Source organism: Lepidochelys kempii, chromosome 9 (assembly GCF_965140265.1).
Source record: "Lepidochelys kempii isolate rLepKem1 chromosome 9, rLepKem1.hap2, whole genome shotgun sequence".
NCBI classification, from domain to species: domain Eukaryota; kingdom Metazoa; phylum Chordata; order Testudines; family Cheloniidae; genus Lepidochelys; species Lepidochelys kempii.
In genome coordinates, this window is record NC_133264.1 from 23,244,145 (window position 1) to 23,266,607 (window position 22,463).

At 40.7% G+C, this 22,463-nt stretch overlaps 1 protein-coding gene across 2 annotated transcripts in view; it reads right to left on the reverse strand.

Moving 5' to 3' along the window:
• Positions 1 to 20,214, reverse strand: part of MLF1 (myeloid leukemia factor 1) — a 32,447-nt gene extending 12,233 nt beyond the window's left edge. The window contains exons 1-2 of one of the 2 annotated variants that reach the window (XM_073359562.1): positions 20,070 to 20,214; positions 3,288 to 3,450 (exon numbers count right to left, since the gene is read on the reverse strand). In XM_073359562.1, the coding sequence (XP_073215663.1) occupies positions 3,288 to 3,450; positions 20,070 to 20,122 (216 nt within the window). In that variant the 5' untranslated portion in view covers positions 20,123 to 20,214. Of the gene's footprint in view, positions 1 to 3,287; positions 3,451 to 19,818; positions 19,966 to 20,069 lie in introns of those variants that run through there. The other variant, XM_073359561.1, reaches the window with a different exon arrangement.
• Between the last annotated feature and the right edge of the window lie 2,249 nt (positions 20,215 to 22,463).

Consider the following 22,463-nt stretch of genomic DNA (forward strand, 5'->3'; position numbering starts at 1 on the left):
TTATGTAATGCAAGAGATTAATGTAGACTTAAAAATGAAATATATACATATTCTCTAAAATATTCATATCCCTCAGGATAAACCAAATCTACTCTACCATGTCAGCAGTTTCAAAGGTCATTGCAAAGAAGTTCTAAGTATATCTATCGTCACATTCAGAACAGTCTGAAGACTAATAAATCCACAGTGCATAAATATATTCTTATACAGATGCATAAATAGATGCAGCTATGAACACCATCAGATACAGTTCCTGTAAAACTGACTAGTTGGTCTTGAATATCCCTGTCTGAGAGAACAGTTCAAATGCTGGAAAACAAATTTAAATTTCCAGGAAATAAGGATGAGATGTTAAATTTACACACACACACACACACACACAGCGCGCCACCTAAATACATGTGCATAGCTCATAAGGGTATAACACTTTCTAACAATGCAAGTTCAAAATGGAATATAATATCTGATTGCAGAATATTATACACTGTATGGAGCCATATACATTGCAGCTAAGGCTGACGGCTAGTTTTGGGGAAAAATGCACAAGTAACTGTCACGACTTCCTTTCATATCGAAACAATAATTTAGTTTTTGATCATGGTCAATTATATATTAAATATCCTTAATTTTATAATAAAAACGTAAAACCATTTAATATTTGCCTAATAGTTTAAATCCATAAAAAAGCTCTTATTGCACTATGACTGGACATATAGAGAGCCAAATCTGAAGACAATTCATGAAGGTGGCTTGCTCAATAGTAGAGCAGGTTGGAAAATGGAAAAAGAAATTCAGTACTTTGGAGTTTTTTCTATAGCAATTTTGAATTTTTTGGAACTTTTCTCAACCAGTTCTACTTAATAGCTATGGTAACCAAAATCCAACTGTTTATTAAAAGAAATTAAAAATTCATAAATATGAAAAGATACAGCTCGAATCAGACACACTGAAGACAACTTAAGAAATCAGAGTATTACTGCAGGTGTTAATGCACTGTATTCTTCCACCACCCTCACCCCCACCAAATAAAGTTAAACAAGCTTTGTGATCTGTTTAGAAAACAGTGTTCAAACAAACCTGGAAGAACAGTTAAAATCATAAAACAACAAACGCAATTGCTCCCAGATTGTTGCAACATACATTTTATTCCTTTTTAAAATGAAGCTTAGGCACTATAATTTACTTAAATACAGTAGGAATTATACTTTCATTAATGACTGGATAATTTACCAGCATGAAATCAGACAACAAAGTTTTGAAGCTTTTAAATAAATTAATTCTTCTCAAAGTGTGTAATTTAAATCTGTAATAAAGACACTGATATGTCTCTATACAACATCTAAGGAACCACCATCAGGTCACAGTATCCAGCTCTAAGTTTTCTGTGTAACTTGGCCACTGTTTTAGGGCAACCACAAGGATTTTTTTTTTTTATTTTAAAAAGGATATTGGCGTGACTTTAGGCACCAAGACCAGGCAGATGCATTTTTCTTGGTGCTCTTTCAAACTACTTCAGTGTCCCCAAACACTAAGCTCCTCCCAACCACAACTCATGTTCCTCTGTGCCCCAGATTTGTTGAGATTAGACAGTGAGAAATCCCACTGTGTTTTTGTTTGTTGTTTTTTTAAAATAAGGTCAAGCCCATATTTAAGCATTTGCTGAACTGAAGCCCGAGAGCCTACTCCTCCCATGGACTTTAATGGAAGCAGAATCAGACCCCAACTCTATCTATAGTTTAAACTAACTTTCAGTTTATAAGCATAGGGGAAAGAATCTGGCAGTTACCCTTTTGACCTGCAGGTGACAGCTTGTGCTCCAGCTATGTTTATTAAGCTCCAAATATATAAGATTGAATTACAGTGACTGATTCTGGCAAAGTTCCACAACCCCCTGTAGTTGTGTTATCCTTGAACTAAATGCCAGTGGTTCATATCTAACTTAAAACAAAGTCCAAATGCTTTGAACATAAAATATATTTGTCATGTTATTTAAAAACATATATCCTTTCTAAACCAAGAAATCAGATTAGATTTAGAAACAGAAACATTGCCATAATTGTCACTGCACAACCCATCAGTTGAAAGTGTACTTTATATAAGACAGACTGTTGCCAATTTTCTTCTCTTTTGCAGAGAGCCTCAAGGATTATTAGATTTCATATCATTCACCTGATCCTCCTTAATTGTTACAGCCATATAACTGGAGGCAAGACATTTAAGAATCAGGCTGAATGTAGAATATGAAGCATCAATTCAAAGTAAAGAAATTGTATAAGGCTTAACACTATTTCAACAGTTTTAGATGTCTAGGTTTCAAGTGCGTTTTACACCCATGAAGGTGGAAATTCAAAGTTAATGACAAGCCATTACAATACTTAGGCTCAGACATAACTGAATTAATTATGGAGAAAGCAAGACCCACAACTATTCTGAGGCCAACATCATTTGATGTTGGTAAGTAAGTAAATTAAATGGAAAACCAAAAACTTAGGGCCCACAGCATTATAGGTCTTCTTCCACAGACTGCAGCCTCTCCACTTCAAAGAGCAGATAGCTTGTGGAGGCTTTGGAGGCCAGTAGCTTCAGACAGCTAAAGTACATTGATAGTGGCTAGCCATGAATCATCCAACTTTGCTGATTTAATCTGCCATACACATTTAGGGGCAGATTTTCAACTGGAACAACATTTATGCACCCTCATACTGATCCTAGTAATTAAATGCATAAATTCTTGACTACATTTGTGTGTATAATTACGTAGGCCCAAGAGATGAGTTTATAAATTAAAGGCATAACTTAGATACCCACTTTAAAAAAATCTTTCCTTTAACATTATGAAATAAAGGAAATTCATATGTAAAAATAAAGAGAAGTTTAGGGAAAACTCTTCCATTGAAAAATTTTATTTCCTGCTATTTAAATATTAGCCACGCACAAGTGTTTACTTCATGACCAGTTCTAACATAAAAACTCACTTGTAGCTGTTAAGTAAAACTCTTCTATAGTGCTTTTCATTCAGAGATCATAAAGCATTTTACTACAGGAAGGCAAGTATCATTATCCCCATTTTAGGGATAGGGAAATGGAAGCTCAGAGAGATTAAGTAACTAGACCAACATCACATAGGCTAACCGTAAGGCCAGGAATTTAACTTTGATCTCCTATTTCCAGACTAGTGTCCCATCCATTAGACCAGGTTAGAGTCTAAAATCGAAGTGTTATGCCAGATACCTGAAATAATTAATTACTGGTAAAGGAAAAAATCCTGAGATTATGAAAAGACTTACTCTCTGATTTCCTCTCAAAGCAACCTGAGAATCACGGTGTCCTCTTTGATCTCGAGCTCTTTCGTCACCCTCCGTAATACTGAGAAATGGATCTCGTCCAAAAGGATCAGAAAAGCTTCTCAGCATTTGACGCATGTATTGATGCTGTGCAGCAAAAGGCTCCCTGGGGAGGAGGAGAAAGAAACAAAGAAAACTCATGAATATTCTTTTAGAAAGTTAACATGTCCAATTCCAAACTATGTAAAATTATTATGAAGTAGGCCAGGCCTGACTAGCAATAGCCAGAACTCCACTTAAAGCCACGACACACATTGGTCTCCAGACACCTCATCACCTTGATAGCAAAAACTGTTTTCAATGGACAGCTCCATTGTAATAAACCTTAGGGAGGCAGAGATTTCCACTTATTCCCTCCACCCTGCTGTTCATTTCCCATGTATTTCTGTCTTCTATTCCCCATAGCTCTTTTGCCTCATCCTCCCCATCATCAGCCCCTCTGGCTCTCAACTCTCCATATTTCATTTTCTTCCTCATCACCTTTACTTATGTCTCACATGCTTCAAATCCATCTTCTCTTCAACCCAACCTCATAACTTTTCTGCCTGCCAGGCTTTAATACTATTAACTTTATATATGTTGCCTCACTTCCCCTTCCTTTCACCTGCTACATCTGGAATTCCCTCTCAGTATTAAGAGCATCACCCCAATTCACTTTTGTCTCCCAGTTGCTCCATATGTTAACCAAAAGCCTGATTTCTAAAACTTGAATACTCCTATCTTCGTATTAGGCTTAGTTCTTTGCCTCTCCTTTGATTGTTTCCATCCCTCCTACATTTGTTTTTTCCCCCCACCTCCTTTGAGGCCCATACCATTCACTAAATCCATTCCTGGCTCATTCTCCCTTATTGTAAGCTCTCTGCTCACCCCTACTTTTCTCTCTTTCCCTCCAAATATGCCCTTTTATCCCCCTCTCCATCTTGGAAAGAATTTTCTCTCCTCTCTCTTCCCACCACCCCTTACTTACCTCTCTAAATCTGATCTTGTTTTTCCCCATACGCTCCAAATCTATATCTCCACATTCCTTAAGAACAGTGAACTCTTCCTTTTAACCTCCTCCAGATCCCCTCCACTCCAGTTTCTAACTTCCTCTACTACACTGAGCAAGGTAGCTACACCTCTCCTTTTAGCTTAATTAAAGGGATACGTCTTAATCCTTCCCCTCATCCTTTTCATGTGTGTCCATTCGGCTTCTGTCTTCAGTCCCTCTTTTTGGCTCTAGGAAACCTTAACCCATCCCATGGTGTTAACTACCTCTATGTGAATTAGTCCCAAAACACCCTCCTAGCCGCATAGGCATGTCATCTCCGACATCCAATCATCTCCTCATACTCACTGAAGGCTAATTTCTTTCCTTACCGCTCTCCATTAAAAATTTTATTAAGATGATATTTAAAAAAAGTGAATGGTACAGAGTTGAAGCATATAAGTTACTTGTTATCAGGGAATAACATACAGATTACCAAGGGGTGTGAAGTTTGGTTTAGGATTGGATGGCATAATGAATACATAATCTATAATATTCCTGTTTGGGGGTAAAAGGTTGACGGGTCAAAGTACAGACATTGAGATATGAGGGTATGTTGTTCCTACATCCCAAGCTTATAGCCATGTTGCCACCCTTGACTTTTCTCCTTCCCCCATAGCTATATATCTCACTAGGCCCCACAGTGCATGGGAGTTTTTTGTTTATTTGTTCATTTTTAAAACTGACTACGTAAGATTTATATTAAAATCTAAAGTTACATTTGTAATATTGGGTGAAGACATTTGTTTATTAAAAACATGATTTTTAACCAAACAGTGTCTCTTTAAGCTATGCATATACTTTACATCCATTTCCGTGTAGACAAGCAATTCCATGTCTAGAAGTAGTTTTTCCACTGTCAAAAGCAGTCCCTACCCTACCCACATGATTCCTAGTTTTAGCTTCAGTCCAAACATGGTAAGCAACTCTGAGGCAGCAAGTGTCTTGGCAGTTATTCACAGGATAAATGCCTTACTCACAGTGTGAGAAATATAAGCACAAGCAAGTTATCACCTGTACAACCCTGTTCTCAAAACCATAAAGCATAGGAGTGCCACCACAATTTATAATTGCATACATACACTTCCATAAAGCCTCCTCCTACTCCACAGACTTTAAATACATTTAGATACCAAAATACAAAATGCATACACCATTTCTTAAATAATTTAACACATAGCAAAACTATCTGAAGGCTTTATCCATCCTCTCCTTCCCACACAAAGGACAGGTCTCATTCCCTATTAAGCACCAAATGAAATATGCTCAATATGCCAAGCCCAAGAACATACAGGACTTATATTAGTTTTACTTTAATTAAAAGTACAGTTTGTCTAGCAAGTTGCATTCCATTCCATCCCGTGTGGGTATAACTTTCAGGAGAAAACATGTTATGAAAAATGCAGTAGTTACATGTGGTACAACAAAAGGCTTGTTTTTAAAAACCAAAACTACTCGTATTTGGCAATTGATAAAGGTTTTACCTCTGTCCTTAAAACGAAGCAAGTCAAAGAAACATGAAAAAACCTGAGGTCCTTAACTTGTGGGAACTGTTGAACATTTTTACTCTAAACATCATTCCTCCAATATTTCTGCAAGAGCATGTGCATATAACAGCAATGCATTCTAAGAAACTTTGAAATATTTCATACATAGCACTTAAAGCACTTTTCATTTAAGGATCTCAAAGTGCTTTACAAAGGTGAGATAGTACCTACGCCCACATTTTACAGTCTAGGAAGCAGACACAGAGATGTTAAGTGTTTTGTCAAAGGCCACACAATGAGTCAGTTGCAGACCCACAAATAAAACAGAGATCTCCCAACTCCCAGTCCAGTAACTTATGCACAGGATCTTGTTTTGGGATGTGGCTAAACAGGAATTGCTGGTACAATCTTACAAAACTTCCAGGTTTGCTAATAACCAACAAGACAGAAATGGAAAGCTAACAACTCTTTGTTTTGGGGGACACAACATGTTCAGTTGACTACTGTTACATCTCTGAAGATCACAACTCAAAGCATAATTACAGGGATAAAGAGTTAGCTTTGGGTTTTGTTTTTTAAATTTGACTCCAGCCCATTGTTGGTCCTAGCAGGACATACAAGATTTGCAGTGGTACAGTCTGGTCAGTGGCATTATCAGACAGTAAGAGATGGAGAAGCCCATTTAAGTTTAACAACCCATCATGGAAAGAAGATGCTGATTCTTTAATATTTATAACTCATTTGTTGCTCAAGTCTGAGTGTGGGTATTTGGGGGGTGGGAGGGGAGAAAGAAGATGAAGTGATGGCAAGGAGAGTTGACGCCCATTAAGCGCATGAGGTTCCTGCATGTTTTGTACCCCTGTACTACAAAACTGACTGACTTTCTCAAGAAAAAAAAATTCTTTTTCAAGCATCTTGCACACCAAGCTTCTGTCATTCACATGTTAAAAAAAGTTATAAGCTTCTATAACTAAATTTATAATGGAAGCACTGACAACTCTGATAGCAAGGCAAATTTGTTCCACTATTGTGCAGTAATTACATTTGCATTATGATCTAATCGGTAGATAAATTCTCAGTAAAGGTCAAATTAAGACTTTGAGAGGATCAGTAATGGGATATAGAACCTTTCTCATCTGAGGCACCAGTTCATACTCCACCCATATCAATAGTAACCAAAAGTTTCTTCAATCTGATGGCTAAGGGGATAACGTGAAGTGATTTTGTATTGGTGTCAGTTCACCTCTCAGACAAATGTTCATATCACAAAATCCTTGTGACAGTTGCAGTAGAGAAGCTAAAGATTCGGTGGGTCTGAGAACCGAACTGTTGTCTCACTTCTACAGGCAGGCCCTCCAATTCAGGAACTGGTGTAGTTGATAGGAAAGATAGCCCTTGTTACTGCCTGAACTGTGTATGTTCTGTGAACGGAAGAGGCTCCAGTAGTCTGAACTATTAATCAGGTATAATTCATAATCACTACAGCAAGACAAAACATAAATCATTTTAAAAATGAAAAGGCAGATACTGCAAACACTTATGCAAGCAAGTAACTTTACTCTTGTGAGTAACTTCACTGAGATGCTTACACATGCAGGCAACGTATTTGCAGGACAAAGGCTGAAGTTCCTAAATTCAAGTGCTCCTCGTTCTCAGTTGAAAATAACAATGTTCTCAGAAAATGGTAACAAAAATATTATTGCTACTCTTTATTTCTCACACATTTTTATTCTGAGATGTGTATTCAACCGAATAACCATATTTTTATTACTTTAGAAGATCACAGGGTGGATAAAATAAATGATTTCTTTTTTAAATTAAAAAAAAATCGGATTTTTTATTTAAATCAGATTTTTTTGATAAAATGCTTTTTGAGGGAAAAAACCTGTCTGAAGATAGTTTTAATTAAGATCCATGACGAGAGATCATGTGATAGATTATAATTTCTAATTCTGTAGTATGAGATAATATATTCATGTAATGTTTAAGAAAAATTTTGTAAATGAGTTCCAATAGTTCATGGATTAGGGACCCAATTTTTGGGGGTTCTAGGGACTTCAGTATAGATTACTTAGGTTAATCTTTCTATCTACCCAATGGGACTCAGCATCAGAGATGCTTAGCTTTGCAGTTCTCAAACTGTGGATTTGTGTCTCCAGAGATAACATTCTTGTTAACAGCAAAAATGTTTTAAAATAAATATATATAACAAGATATAGATATAGATAGATGTGAGAAATAACAGACCTCAACCCTATTGTCCCTCTGCAAATTTGTGTACACAGAGTCAATCCCTTACTTCTCTCTAAAAGTGCAAAATTTCAGAAAGTTCAATGAATAGTAGATTGTTGGGGTTGAATAGATCCGGACAAGGAGAAGACGTCTGGAGACAAATGTGAGATGGGAGGGACGGGCAGCAGAAACAAAAGTGAAACTGTTTGACCAGCATATTCTAGAAGTCTTGAGGTCTTTCTGCAGGGGCAGGATTTTAGAATTGCACTATAAGAATTAATGTATAATTTGATTTCATCCTGATAGCCACCCCATTTGAATAGCAGAAAGGAATGACCCTCTGGGACTATGAGATTCTGTTTTCCCATATGCATTACAAATTGGGCCCTCTTTAGTTCTTTGTTTTGAGGTTTAGTTAGTAAGAGACAGGATTCTGTATTGTGTCTATGTTAAGTAGATTAGAGGAACGTTGAAGGCCTGGGTCTCAATGTAAATTGTTTTGGTTATCGACTAAAACTTAGCAAGGTTTAATTTGCAATGCCTTTTTGCTCGATATAAAATACTACTGTTTGTATTCTCAAAGTCTCTGTAAAAGACTGCTTGTGTGAATGAGGAATGCATGCATCAGGAAAAGATAAGGTGTGAAGGCCATTGTTAAGCAGATGGTCAAGAAAGGAGAAGCGAAGACACTTACTGAGATTTGTTGACGCCAAAGAACCATCAACATGTATCCATGACTGAGGAAGAGCAAATTGACCACCCTGAGGTGAAGGCTGGCACCCCTTAAGATAACTGATTAAATCGAAATCAGGACAGAATGACCCTCTCAGAGGTGTTTTGGAATGTTAACAGCAATCAATGAGTAAAATCTATAGACTTCAACAGAGAAAAAGGAATATAAGAACAGGGTGCTTTGCCATGGGACTTTGGGTTCGTCTTGCCACACTGCAGGAGCATCAGATCGCGACCAACAGTGCCCTGCTCCCCTCTGCGACCAATCTGTTTGGCCACTAAATTGATCCAGACTCTGGACTGGTAACTATGAACATCAACTGGCGGGTGGGGGAGGGGAGGGAGAGTTTGAAAAGCATATGCTAACTGTTGTATTCTCAATAAATGCGGCGTGCTGCCTTCTTCCCTATAAAGATCCCGTGTGCTTCTTATAAGTATAAGATTTCTGAGTGTAGCCTTCATTGATTTGAGATCTACCGTACCATTCGCTCACTAGATGGGAAAACCTATAATGGCAGCAGGCTGTAAAAGAGATCCAGTTTGGGAATATTTTAATGAAGTTCCTCTACCTGTGGGTAAGACAGGCATGCGCACAAAATGCAAACAGTACAACAAAGAAATGCAAGGCCTGGTTGCCCGAATGAAACAACATCATGAGAAGTGTTCTTTCGCAGGAGGAAGCTGCATTGAAGATGATGAAAGGAACAGGTCTGAACATGCAGGATCTTCAGGTTGGTAAACTTTTTGATTTCATACTTCTTTCTTAAGGACTGCCTGTCTTCTATCTGGACTATTCTTGAATTCTCATGTTTGAGCAAAAAATGTAGCTGTTACTCTATGGTACTATCATTTTAGATGCAGTTGTGATAAAAAATAAATAGCTGAAATGGGCAGATCCTCCTTTTACAATTTCACCTTTAAAGTAGTACTGAGTGTCAGTGAATGGAATGAGTACTACTAAATGAGCAGTATGGTAATAATAATTAAACAACTGCATTGACTTATTTTGTTTAGGAGAATCCATCCTCAACATATAGGATTCTGAAGACTATCCACCTTCAAGATCACCATCATTTTCTACAGTTTTAGAAAAAACGAGTTTTTGGGAGTGGTTGGGTCATTACAAAACCTAAACCTAATTTCCCCAATACTAATTTCTCCCTACTGTTACTCACACCTTTTTGTCAACTGTCTGTAATGGGCCACTCTCATTACCACTTCAAAAGTTATTTTTCCTCCAGTAGTATCCTGCTGTTAATTGATTTATCTCATTAGACTGACCTCACACTTGGTAAAGCAACCCCCATCCTTTCATGTATTTATACCTGCTACTGTATCTTCCACTGCATGCATCTGCTGAAGTGGGTTCTAGCCCATGAAAGCTTATACCCAAATATATTTGTTAGTCTCTAAGGTGACACAAGGACTCCTCATTATTTTTGCTGATACAGACTAACAAGGCTACCACTTTGAAACCTATAGTTTTAGAGTTATCTGCCAATGATAGTGTTTCAGTCTCATCATGTATGTCACATAGCCACAGTATATCACTTGCAGCAAAAAGAAAAAAAATCTCCATCATCCGGAAACAACCATAGATAAGCTTGTGATGAGAACCAGCAAATTACAAAAAGAGGTAATTGATGAAAAAATTGCCTGGTTTGTTTATGCACAAACTCTCCTTTCCGTACGATTGAGAACCCACACTTCATGAACATGGTTCAGTCATTAAGACCAGGATACAGTCCACACAACAGAGCAGATGTCGCAGGCAAATTGCTGGATAAAGGGTATGAAAGAGAAATTGAGCAGTGTGCAAAAAGTCTAGAGGGGGAAATTGTTAACCTGAGTCTTGATGGGTGGAACAATGTCAATGATCCTGTTGCATGTACTTGTGTGACAACAGAAGAAGGGAATGTCTTTCTTACAGAAACAATTGCAGAAACATTATAGAAACATTAGGAAATGCACACACAGCAGAATACTTACAAGTAGTAGCAGTAAAAGCTATAACAAACTGTGAAAAAAAATTCAAATGTCTAGTATGCAGCTTGGTCACAGACAATGCTGCAAATTTATCAAGGATGAGAAAAAATTATTTAGAAGAGTCCCAAGCTAATAACATACGGTTGCAATGCTCATTTGATTCACCTCCTAGCCAAAGACTTCAGTGTTCCAGAAATAAAGGCTAATGTTGTTGAAATTGCAAAATACTTCCGTAACAACTGCTTTGCAGCAGCTGCTCTGAAAAAAGTGGGAGGAACCAAGCTAACTCTCCCACAAGACTTGAGATGGAACTCAGTAGTGGACTGTTTTGAGCACTATATCAAGAAGTGGCCTAATCTGATCACTGTTTGTGAACAAAATAGATGGCACTGTCACAGCTAAAGTTCTCAACATTCGGTTTAAGAGAAATGTTGAACACATGCTGAGTACCCTGAAGCCTATTTCTGTAGCCTTGAACAAAATGCAGGGAAATAGCTGTTTTATTGCTGACACTGTTGAAATTTGGAGGGAACTGAATAAGATCTTAAAAAGAGAAATATGCAATGACAGAGTTAAACTACAAACATTAAAAAAACAAATGGGACAAGCACTATCTCCAGCTCATTTTCTTGCAAATATCCTCAATACTCGGTACCAGGGTCAAACCTTAACTGCTGAAGAGCAGGTGGCTATGACATGGACATCCAGCAATCATCCCTCTATAATGCCAACTATAATAAACTTCAGAGCTAAGGGTGAACCATTCAAGAAATATATGTCTGCGGATGATGTTTTAAAGAAAGTCACACCAGTGAACTGGTGGAAGTCACTTAAGCACTTGGATTCAGAGACTGTTGAAGTGATAATCTCACTTTTAACAGTAGTAGCTTCTTCAGCTGGCATAGAAAGAATATTTTCTTCCTTTGGACTAATTCATTCCAAATTGAGAAATCGTTTGGGACCTGAAAAAGCAGGAAAGCTTGTTTTTCTTTTCCAGATTATGAACAAACAGGAAAATTAAAGTGAAGACAACTGAGTTAGCTGCAGAAGCCAATATTTTAAGTTTCTCATGTTGACCTGGCTGACATAGTCCATTTAATTCTTTTTTTAAAATATTTCATTTAACTACTTTAGTTAGTTAAAAACAATTTTAACAAAAACACACCTGTTTTAAAAAAAACTTGAATGTTTAACTAAATTCAAAAATTCATATGGTTGTTTTGTTAAAGTATTACATGTTTGCTGTTGAAGAAAAAAATCCAGAATACATAACGCTGTTGTTTTAGTTATATAAAACAATTTAAATATCTGTCTGGTGACGTTCTCCTCCTAATACAGCATGGCAAGAAAATCCTCCAAATATAAATGATTAACCTGTTGAACTAGAGATAGTTCACCTTCCAGTGACTTCATAAATATCTGCTTCAATTACCGTTAGTAAATGAAATAACCAAACAATCATTCATTTTCTGATATAACTGTAAAATTAATCTGAAAAGTTTCCAAAATAAATCACTTTAAAAATGTAGTGTGTACCTTCTAAAAATGAAACCTACATCTATCTGAGTTGTGAAGAATATGTATTAAGGTTATAACAACCAACAAGAATGCACTTTAATGTAGAAATTCATGATTAAATCAAGTCTTCCTGACTAGTGATTTAAATCAAATCCACCCTGGAAGATCATACTTGGAATTAAATTATTTAATTAATTCACTATTGTAAAATAAAATTACATTAGTTCTGATTTGGAATGAGAAGTCAGAAGCAGCAGAAAGTCACACTGAAGATAACAGCTGGAGTGATATAACACATTGACAAGTTAAAAACAACAGAAGAGATCTAGCTTCTGCACTTGCCTAAGCTATTCAGAAGGAAATTCAGCTAGATCCTGGAAGCATTTTGATCAAGATCAGCTAGTGCTTCCCAGGGCCAGTTCTCTAGAGATAGAGACATTTATATTACTCTTAACCAAGACACTATTTACAATTCATCAGTCAAAAATCTCTCCTTGTTAGGCAGTGGAAGCCTTTATTATACTAATTTGGCAGTGAATCTAGTCATTGGCTGAAGAAGTAAGCTGATCCCCGTAGCTGTATGTAAAACAGCTCTGCAAGAACTGTTCCAGCAGTCAGTATCTCTCTCTCTCTCTCTCTCTCATACACACACACAGTAAAGTTTTTTTTCCCTTTCAAACAATCCCCCAGCCACTAGAGCAGCACTGGAGCCACACTAAGAAAAAAGGAGGAATGCCGACAGTTGAAAGTACAGGGGTGTTTCCACTATCCTTTAAACACGTGACCTACGATAAACTAGACTTTATATTTTTCATCTTTCCATTCCTTTTATATATAAATGAAAAGTTTCTAAATGGGACAATTACCAGCAATTGTGGCTTTCATGTGGGAATCCTTGTTAGGGGAAATTTTGTGGTTCCTGTAAAACCGTGTACATCTAGTTGCCACAGTATCGTATGACCATTTCTAGAGGTCAATGGTACCAATCAAGTATAAATGTATGAAAGCCTGAGGACTACAGAAAGTTAACTCCACAGGTAAGAATATTCTTCTTGAGATAAGGCCCAGAGCATGCTCTCAGGTGTGCATATGCAACATAGGAACGGCCATAGTGGGCTAGATCAATGGTCCATCTAGCCCAGTATCCTGTCAGTGGACAATGACAAATGCTTCAGAGAGAGTGAACAGAACAGGGCAATTTATCAAGTGATCCATCCCCTGTCTTCCAGTCCCAGATTCTAGCAGCCAGAGTTTAGGACACCCAGAGCATTGGGTTGCATCCCTGACCATCTTGGGTAAAAGTTCATGGAGGACAGGTCCATCAATGGCTAATCTAATTCTTTTTTGAAACGGGTTACACTTTTGGCCTTCACAATATCCCCTGGCATCAAGTTCCACAAGCTGACTGTGCATTTTGTGAAGCACTTCCTTAGGTTTGTTTTAAACCTGCTGCCTATTAATTTCATTGGTTGACCCTGGTTTCATGTGTTATGTGAAAGGGTAAATAACACTTATATTCACTTTCTCCACACCATTCATGATTTTATGGTAGCATATTCTATGCTAGCATCCCCCATTTAGTCATCTCTTTTTTAAGATGAATAGTCCCAGTCTTTTTAATCTCTCTTCATATGGAAGCTGTGCCATGCCCCTCATCATTTTTGTTGCCCTTCTCTGTACTTTTTCCAATTCTATATTTATTTTTTTCAGATGGAGCAACCAGAACTGCACATAGTATTCAAGGCGTGGCAAGCCATGGATTTATATAGTGGCATTGTGATATTTTCTGTCTTATTATCTATCCCTTTCCTAATGGTTGCTAACTTAGGTTTTGTTTGTTTTTGTTTTTTTTTAATACTGCTGCAGCAATGTGACCAGATGTTCTCAGAGAACTATCCAAAATGACTCCAAGATCCATCTTATGTGGTAATAGCTAATTTAAATCCCATTAATTTGTCTGTATAGTTGGGATTATGTTTTCCAATGTGCGTTACTTTGCATTTATCAAGATTGAATTTCGTCTGCCATTTTTTTGCCTAATCACCCAGTTTTGTGAGATCCCTTTGTAACTCTTCCCGGTCTACTTCAGAATTAACTAACTTGAGTAATTTAGTATGGTCTGCAAACTTTGCCATCTTACTGTTCACCCCTTTTTCCAGATCATTTATTAATATGTTGAACAGCATTTATTAATGCAGTACAGGGTTTAATTTTGTTTTGGTTCGGTTTTGTTCACAGCCAGTTTTGTCCAATGAACTATGTACTCAGCCAAAATTGTTGTAAACCATGTTAGTCCTTGAATAGTCCTTCCCATAAGAACCTCTTCTGTGCAATAAACACTTCCCTCAAGGTATTGTTAGCACTGTTATGTCATTTCATCTTGCACAGATCACCCATGAGGCAATTTCATAGTGATACGTACTGAAGAGAAATAGCTACACTGGTTATAGCTTCTTGTCTTTTTGGAAGAATGGATGGTGGTTGCTCTATTTCTTCTTTGCTCTAATCCACTCTAGTTTCTCTGAACTCCTGCTGCAGATACATTTGCCAAATGTAACACTGGCTGTCTCCTCATGTTAAAATTGTGCAACCCTGTCTCTGCAACTCAGGAGAAACATAAATAGAATGCTAAACTGTGTTCTCTGAGTTTAGATATTACCTCTTAGAAATAATGCTTGTTTTGACTGGTTTCAACCTGGTATGTCAGCCCTTCAGCCAACCAACTCCTGTTTTATGTACACGATATGTGAGCACCAGTGGCTCTTTGGTTATAGTATACTTGCATATTCAACCTATAGTATAAGTTCCAATTCGCATAGGCATCTTCATTTTTTAGCAAAAGCATGGCTTGCCCAATGTCTAAAATAAACACCCTTTCTAGCATGATGGGTAAGACCCTACCAAATTCACGGCCATGAAAAACATGTCATAGACCATGAAATCTGATCTCCCCCATGAAATCTGGCTGTTGTATTCTACTCCCACTCACACTTGTGTGCTGGTGGCGGTGGCGGTGCTGGCTTCAGAGCTGGGCAGCCGAGATCAGCTGCTGGCTGGGAGCCCAGCTCTGAAGCCAGCGCCATCAGCAGCAGCAGCAGAGAAGTGAGGGCGGCATGGTATACTATTGCTAACCTTACTTCTGCACCGCTGCCAGCAGCAGCGCAGAAGGGTGACAATACCATACCATGTCACCCTTACCTCTGTGCTGCTGCTTTCAGAGCTGGGTGGCCAGAGAGTGACAACTGCTGGCAAGGTGCCCAGCTGTGAAGGCAATGCCGCAGTCAGCAGCGGTACAGAAGTAAGGGTGACAATATTGTGGCACCCACCCCCCTAAAATAGCCTTGCGACCCCACCATGCATGATTCTTTTGGGTCGGGACCCTCATGATTACAACACACTGACAGTTCAGATTTAAATATCTGAAACCATGAAATTTACGATTTTTAAAATCCTTTGACGGTGAAATTGACCAAAATGGACATGAATTTCCTAGGGCCCTAATGATGGGGAAATCTAGAGATGTTAAAGGTTCCTGCCTTGACTGCTTACTTTTGAAGTAAAGGTACTTCCATGTAGTAGGCAAGCATTGAAGCAGAAAACTGAGACAGCTGATATGATGGACATTCAAAATATAGCCTGTAGTGTCATGTGTAACTGGAAAAAAAAATCTTACAGAAAAAAAAAAAAAACACACACAAGGGCAAAGAGTAACCTTAACAAGTACTGGGGCAGCATGAACTTGCTACTGGAAGCCTCAAAAGTAGCAGCAATATTTGGATTTTTTTCTGTATGGGAGGCCTTTTTAAGGGGGAGTTGTGGGGGGAGTATATAGAGGCTAGTAGTTGTTCTGATTCATAAAGTTCATGCGGTGAGTGATAGCTCAGTGGTTTGAGCATTGGCCTGCTAAACCCAGGGTTGTGAGTTCAATCCCTGAGGGGGCCATTTAGGGATGGGGCAAAAATTAGGTATTGGTGCTGCTTTGAGCAGGCGGTTGGACTAGATGACCTCCTGAGGTCCCTTCCAACCCTGATAGTCTATGTTTCTATGTATTTCCTTTTCTTTCACTCAGCAATTCCCAGTATGGAATCACGTTATAAAGACATTATTAGAGCGGGGTGGAAAATGGTGGTCCCATCCTGGGACATTTTTAGAGATTTTGAAAAAATTTCCTGCCCTGAACCCAGATAAAAAAACAATCTCAAAAATGTTTGTGAATTGACAATGGGGGGGAGGGGGGGGGATTTAAATAAATAATTTAGTTGGGACAATTGAAATGTTTTAACATTTTCAAAATGTTTTGATTTTTGATCCTTTCCATTTTACTAGTTTAAATTGCAAAATAAAAATTTGTTTGGAACAAAAAACCCAGACATTTTCATCTCAGAAATATCAAAATGGGACATGGACACTGAAGAATTCTTGAAGAAAAAATTTAGACAAACTGAGAATTAGATCAAGGTCAACCATTTCTTGTGAACAGTCAGTTTCAGACCAAAAAAAAAAAAAATCATCCTGACCAGCTTTACTAAAGATATTTATTGATAACTGAATCCTTACAAGTGTCAATAAATGTAATAATGAATATTCTGTTCCTAATTGGTGATGATGTAGGGCCAAGTTCTTCTTTCAGATATTATTCTACAGCACCATTGATGGGTGTGTGCTTTAGACTTGTAAGAATACATACCTATTCTATAGAGTTTAGAATTTATAATCTAGATTAGAGACATAAAAGGAGTGGGGGAAGAAGGGAATGGGAGAAATTACATGGAGTGATGTGATTTGGATTGTTTTGGCAAGTGTTTTTGCTTTAGTTGAGTCCAAAGCAGACAGCAAAGAATTACAAAGGGATCTCACAAAACTAGGTGACTGGGCAAGAAAAAGGCAGAGGAAATTCAATCTTGATAAATGCAAAGTAATGCACATTGGAAGACATACTCCCAACTATACAGACAAAATTTAAAAGTCATTGTGGATAGTTCTCTGAAATCCTCTGCTCAATGTTCAGAAGCAGCCAAAAAAGTTAACAGATAGTTTGGAACCATTAGGAAAGGGAGTAAGACAGAAAATATCATAACGCCACTATATAAAATGCACGGTATTTTATATACCTTGAATACTGTGTGCAGTTCTGGGTCACCCCATTTCAAAAAAGATATAACAGAATTGGAAAAAATACAGAAAAGGGCAACAAAAATGATTGGGGGTATGGAACAGTTCCCATATGAGACGAAATTAAAAAGACTGGGACTATTCATCTTGGAAAAGAGATAATAACTAAAGGGAGCTATGCTAGAGATCTATAAAAATCATGAATGGTGGGGAGAAAGCGTATAAGGAAGTGTTATTTACCCCTCCACTTAATACACAAATCAAGGCTCACCCAATTAAATTAATAGGGAGCAGGTTTAAAATAAACAAAAGGAGAACTTCTTCACGCAACGCACAGTCAACTTGTGGAACTCGTTACCAGAGGATGCTGTGGAAGCTAAAAGTACAAATGGGTTCAAAAAAGAATCAGATAAGTTCATGGAGGATAGGTCCATCAATGGGTATTAGCCAAGATGATCAGGGATACAACCCAATGCTTTGAGTGTCCCTAACCTCTCACTGCTAGAACAGGGGAGGGTTCACCTGATGAAATTGCCCAGTTCTGTTCACTACCTCTGAAGCATCTGGCACCAGCCACTGTCAGAAGACAGGTTACTGGGCTAGATGGACCACTGGTCTGACCCAGTATGGCCATTCTTATGCTCTTATTGATGCACAATCTTCTCAGACTGTGCTCCTTAACTAAAAAGTTTTTTTAGGTAGAGTACATAAGAAAAAAATCTAGTAGATTTTTCATAATACCTGTGCTCTGCACAGTCTATTAGGACTCTGCATAATATTTAAGTTGTATAATCATAAACCACTTTTTGTAGCATGTTGTCTTTACAGTCCCATTGGATCAGAGGTGGGCAAACTACGGCCCACAGGCCACAACCGGCCTGGCTCTTGAGCTCCCAGCCAGGGAGGCTAGCCCCCGGCCCCTTCCCTGCTGTCCCCCCTTCCCTGCAGCCTCAGCTCACCATGCCAGCACGTGGCTGTGAGCTCCTGCCGGGCAACGTGGCAGCATGGCTGCCAAACATGCTGCTCTGAGCGGCATGGTAAGGGGGTGAGGAATGGTGGGGTTGGATAAGGGGCTGGGAGTTCGGAGGGGGGCAGGGCAGTCAGGGGACAGGGAGCAGTTGGATGGGGTGGAGGTTCGGGGGGGGCAGTCAGGGGACAGGTAACAGGGGGGGTTGGATAGGGAGTGAGGTCCTGGGGGGGGGCAGTTAGGGGCAGGGGGGTCCTGGAGGGGGCGGTCAGGGGACAAAGAGTAGGAGGGTTGGATGGGTCGGGAATTCTGAGGGGGGCAGTTAGGGGACAGGAAGTGGGAGGATAGGGGGCTGTGGCCAGGCTGTTTGGGGAGGCACAGCTTTCCCTACCCAGCTCTCCATACAATTTCAGAGCCCCGATGTGGCCCTCAGGCCAAAAAGTTTGCCCACCTCTGCATTGGATCAACTGAAGCATCAGGCAACCCACATTTTCTGCAGTTAAGAAATCATAAAAATATGGATTAAATCTTTTTTTAAAATATAAGATATGGGCATTTTAGCCGATAAGACTACAATATACAAATGAATTGTGCAACAGTGTGAGAGTATGATGACTGGCAGTTGCCTCTGATATGACCGTTCACCAACTAGGATGTGATAATACCCATCACGCAACATTGAATTCTTTGTAGGGTAGCCTCGAGTGGGGAAAGTGGGAGAAACAGGGAGACGAGAAGAAGAGCACCAGTATGATGGTTCTGGAAATCACTTCATGTTTCCTTACCTGTCATCTCCTCGAGATTAAAATAAGAGATGTATTAACCCAGTGCTTACTGGAACATACTGTAAACCAAGAAATCTATCTATATCTAACACACACAAAGGTAAAGCCATTAAACACAGCCACAAAGACAGGTTTCAGAGTAACAGCCGCGTTAGTCTGTATTCGCAATAAGAAAAGGAGTACTTGTGGCACCTTAGAGACTAACCAATTTATTTGAGCATAAGCTTTCGTGAGCTACAGCTCACGCTCTGCCATCTGGACGACAGTTATGCAACTGTGAACGCCAATGCTTCATACGGTTCGCATGTACTGGCCTGACCACCCGCCACCGGCAGATCTCGAGAACACGAGGATAAAAAAAGCCAGCCCACTCCCGCCACTGCGAGCAATGGGCAGAGCGGCAGCCTAAGTCCCTGACCCAAAGTCTTCCCCAAGCGGCTCTGTTAGGTTTCCTCCCCAGCTGAAAGGAGCGGAGCAGGACACTCACAGCCAGGCGCCTTCACCATCTTTCTGCTTTCTACAGTTTTTCTGGCTAGTATTTCAGGGGGCCGAAGATCCCGGTTCCGATTCGGGCCCCTCCCCTCCACGTCTCCCCGGCGCGCATCACGCTCACAGCCACCTTACCTACCTGCCCGGCAAGGGCTGAAGCGCAAACGCCGGGCAGGAGACCGAGGAGACGAAGCTGAGGAGCCGGCTCCGGGCGGAGGATGAGCCAGGCAAGGCAGAGAGAGCCGCACACATCAGGCCGGCCGGCCGGTGCAGCCCCCCCGAGCCTCGGGCGGGTGGAAGCTGTCCACGCGCAGGGGTCGCGGTCGCTGCCGCTGCCGCCGCCGCCCTCCCCAGACCCCCGCCAGGTGCCTCGCCCCGCCGGCCACTCACCGGAAGAAGGGGTCTTCCTCGAAGAGGTCCCTCAGCCCGCCGGCGCCAAACATGGCTGCGACTCCGCTCCTCCGCCTCCCTCCCGACTCGCCGTGGCACGGCAGCTGCAGCCCCAGCGCAGGCGGCGAGCCCGTCGGCTCCTCGCCGCCCAGCAAGCTCATGTGAGGAGCCGCTCACGTCCCATTGGCTGCCACGGGCCTTGGCTGCCTCCCAATAGGGTGGGGGAACGGAGTGGGAGGGTGTCGTGGTGGGGCTGCTGCCCTGGCAACCGCTTTCAACACAAGGCCTGGGCTTGGGCTGCTGGCCAGGTCCAGAAGCTTCTGGCTCGGCTGGAGCCTCAAGGGCAGCAGGTTACGGGGGCGGACAGCACCATGACAGCAGGAGGGGAGCCCCTATGGACGGGGGGACCGGGCAGGGCACCATGACAGGGGGGAGGGGAGCCCCAAGGACAAGGCACAGGACTGACACAGCAGCACAATAAAGTAGGTTGCAGCATGAGTACTTAGACACTCAGCACCAACATATTAGGGGGACCAGAGCATAGGGATGGAAAACCATGAAGTAGGGGGGCCTGAGGGACGATTACCTCAGAGAGCAGCTCCAGAGAAAACTATGGTGCAGGGGCACTAAATAACCATATGGCCGCCTTGGGCCTCTTGGGTGGAAGCACAGGCCTATGGAATATAGGAAGTCTAGGGCTACAGCATGTGGGGTTTCCAGCACCCAAAATGGAGTGCTATCCCCATAGCACTATTATACAGGGTCCCCAGTGCCATGGGCCAAAGAAAAGTCCAGGGGCAAGGGGCCAAAGCAAACAGTGCACTGTAAGACAATGAAAAATAGCAGAGACTTGGAAAAATATATTCTGTAGCTAGGAAGCAATAGTCTATTTAGAGACAAGGAACAGAATTTGTGTAGGAAGTGGAGATGGGAACAATTTCCCTTCTTTCCACTTTCAAATTATTCATTATTTGTTTTACTTTAGCCCTAGGAGCCTTAGTCATAGACCAGGATCCCTGAGTGTTAGGCCCTTTGAAACACAGACCAAAAAGACTGTCTCTGGCCCCCAAGGCTTACAGTCTAAATACAAGTCAGTATAGATTTGTTCCTGTGCTTCTTTAGGGAGTTTCTTGAGCAGATGGAACAGGAACAAATTTACACTGACACACCCCTGGAGCCCTGACCAGGGGTATTCTATCTGCTACCTAAAATCCATAAACCTGGGAATCCGGACGCCCCGTCGTCTCAGGCATTGGCACTCTGACAGCAGGATTGTCTGGCTGTGTAGATTCTCTCCTCAGGCCCTAGGCTACCAGCACTCCCAGCTATCTTCGAGACACCACTGACTTCCTGAGGAAACTACAATCCTTTGGTGATCTTCCAGAAAACACCATCCTGGCCACTATGAATGTAGAAGCCCTCTACACCAACATTCCACACAAAAATGGACTACAAGCCATCAGGAATAGCATCGCCGATACCATCATGGCAAACCTGGTGGCTGAACTTTGTGACTTTGTCCTCACCCACAACTATTTCAGATTTGGGGACAATTTATACGTTCAAGTCAATGGGACTACTATGGGTACCTACATGGCCCCTCAGTATGCCAACATTTTTATGGCTAACTTAGAACAACGCTTCCTCAGCTCTCGTCCCCTTACACCCCTACTCTACTTGCGCTACATTGATGACATCTTCATCATCTGGACCCATGGGAAGGAGGCCCTTGAGGAACTCCACCATGATTTCAACGATTTCTACCCAACCATCAACCTCAGCCTGGACCAGTCGACACAAGAGGTCCACTTCCTACACACTACAGTGCTAATAAGCGATGGTCACATAAACACCACCCTATACTGGAAACCTACTGACTGATCTACTTAACGACATGCCTCCAGCTTTCATCCAGACCACATCACACGATCCACTGTCTACAGCCAAGCTCTAAGATACAATCACATTTGCTTCGATCCTTCAGACAGAGACAAGCACCTACAGGATCTCTGTCAAGCATTCTTAAAACTGAAATACCCACCCGGTGAAGTTAAGAAACAGATTGACAGAGCCAGAAGGGTACCCAGAAGTAACCTACTACAAGACAGGCCCAACAAAGAAAGTAACAGAATGCCACTAGCCGTCACCTTCAGCCCCCAACTAAAATCTCTCCAGCACTTCATCAAGGATCTACAACCTATCCTGAAGGACAATCTCTCACTCTCACAGACCTTGGGAGACAGGCCAGTCCTCACTTACGGACAGCTCCCCAACCTGAAGCAAATACTCACCAGCAACCACACACCACACAACAAAAATACCAATCCAGGAACCAAACCCTGCTACAAAGCCCGTTGCCAACTCTGTCCTCATATCTATTCAAGGGACACCATC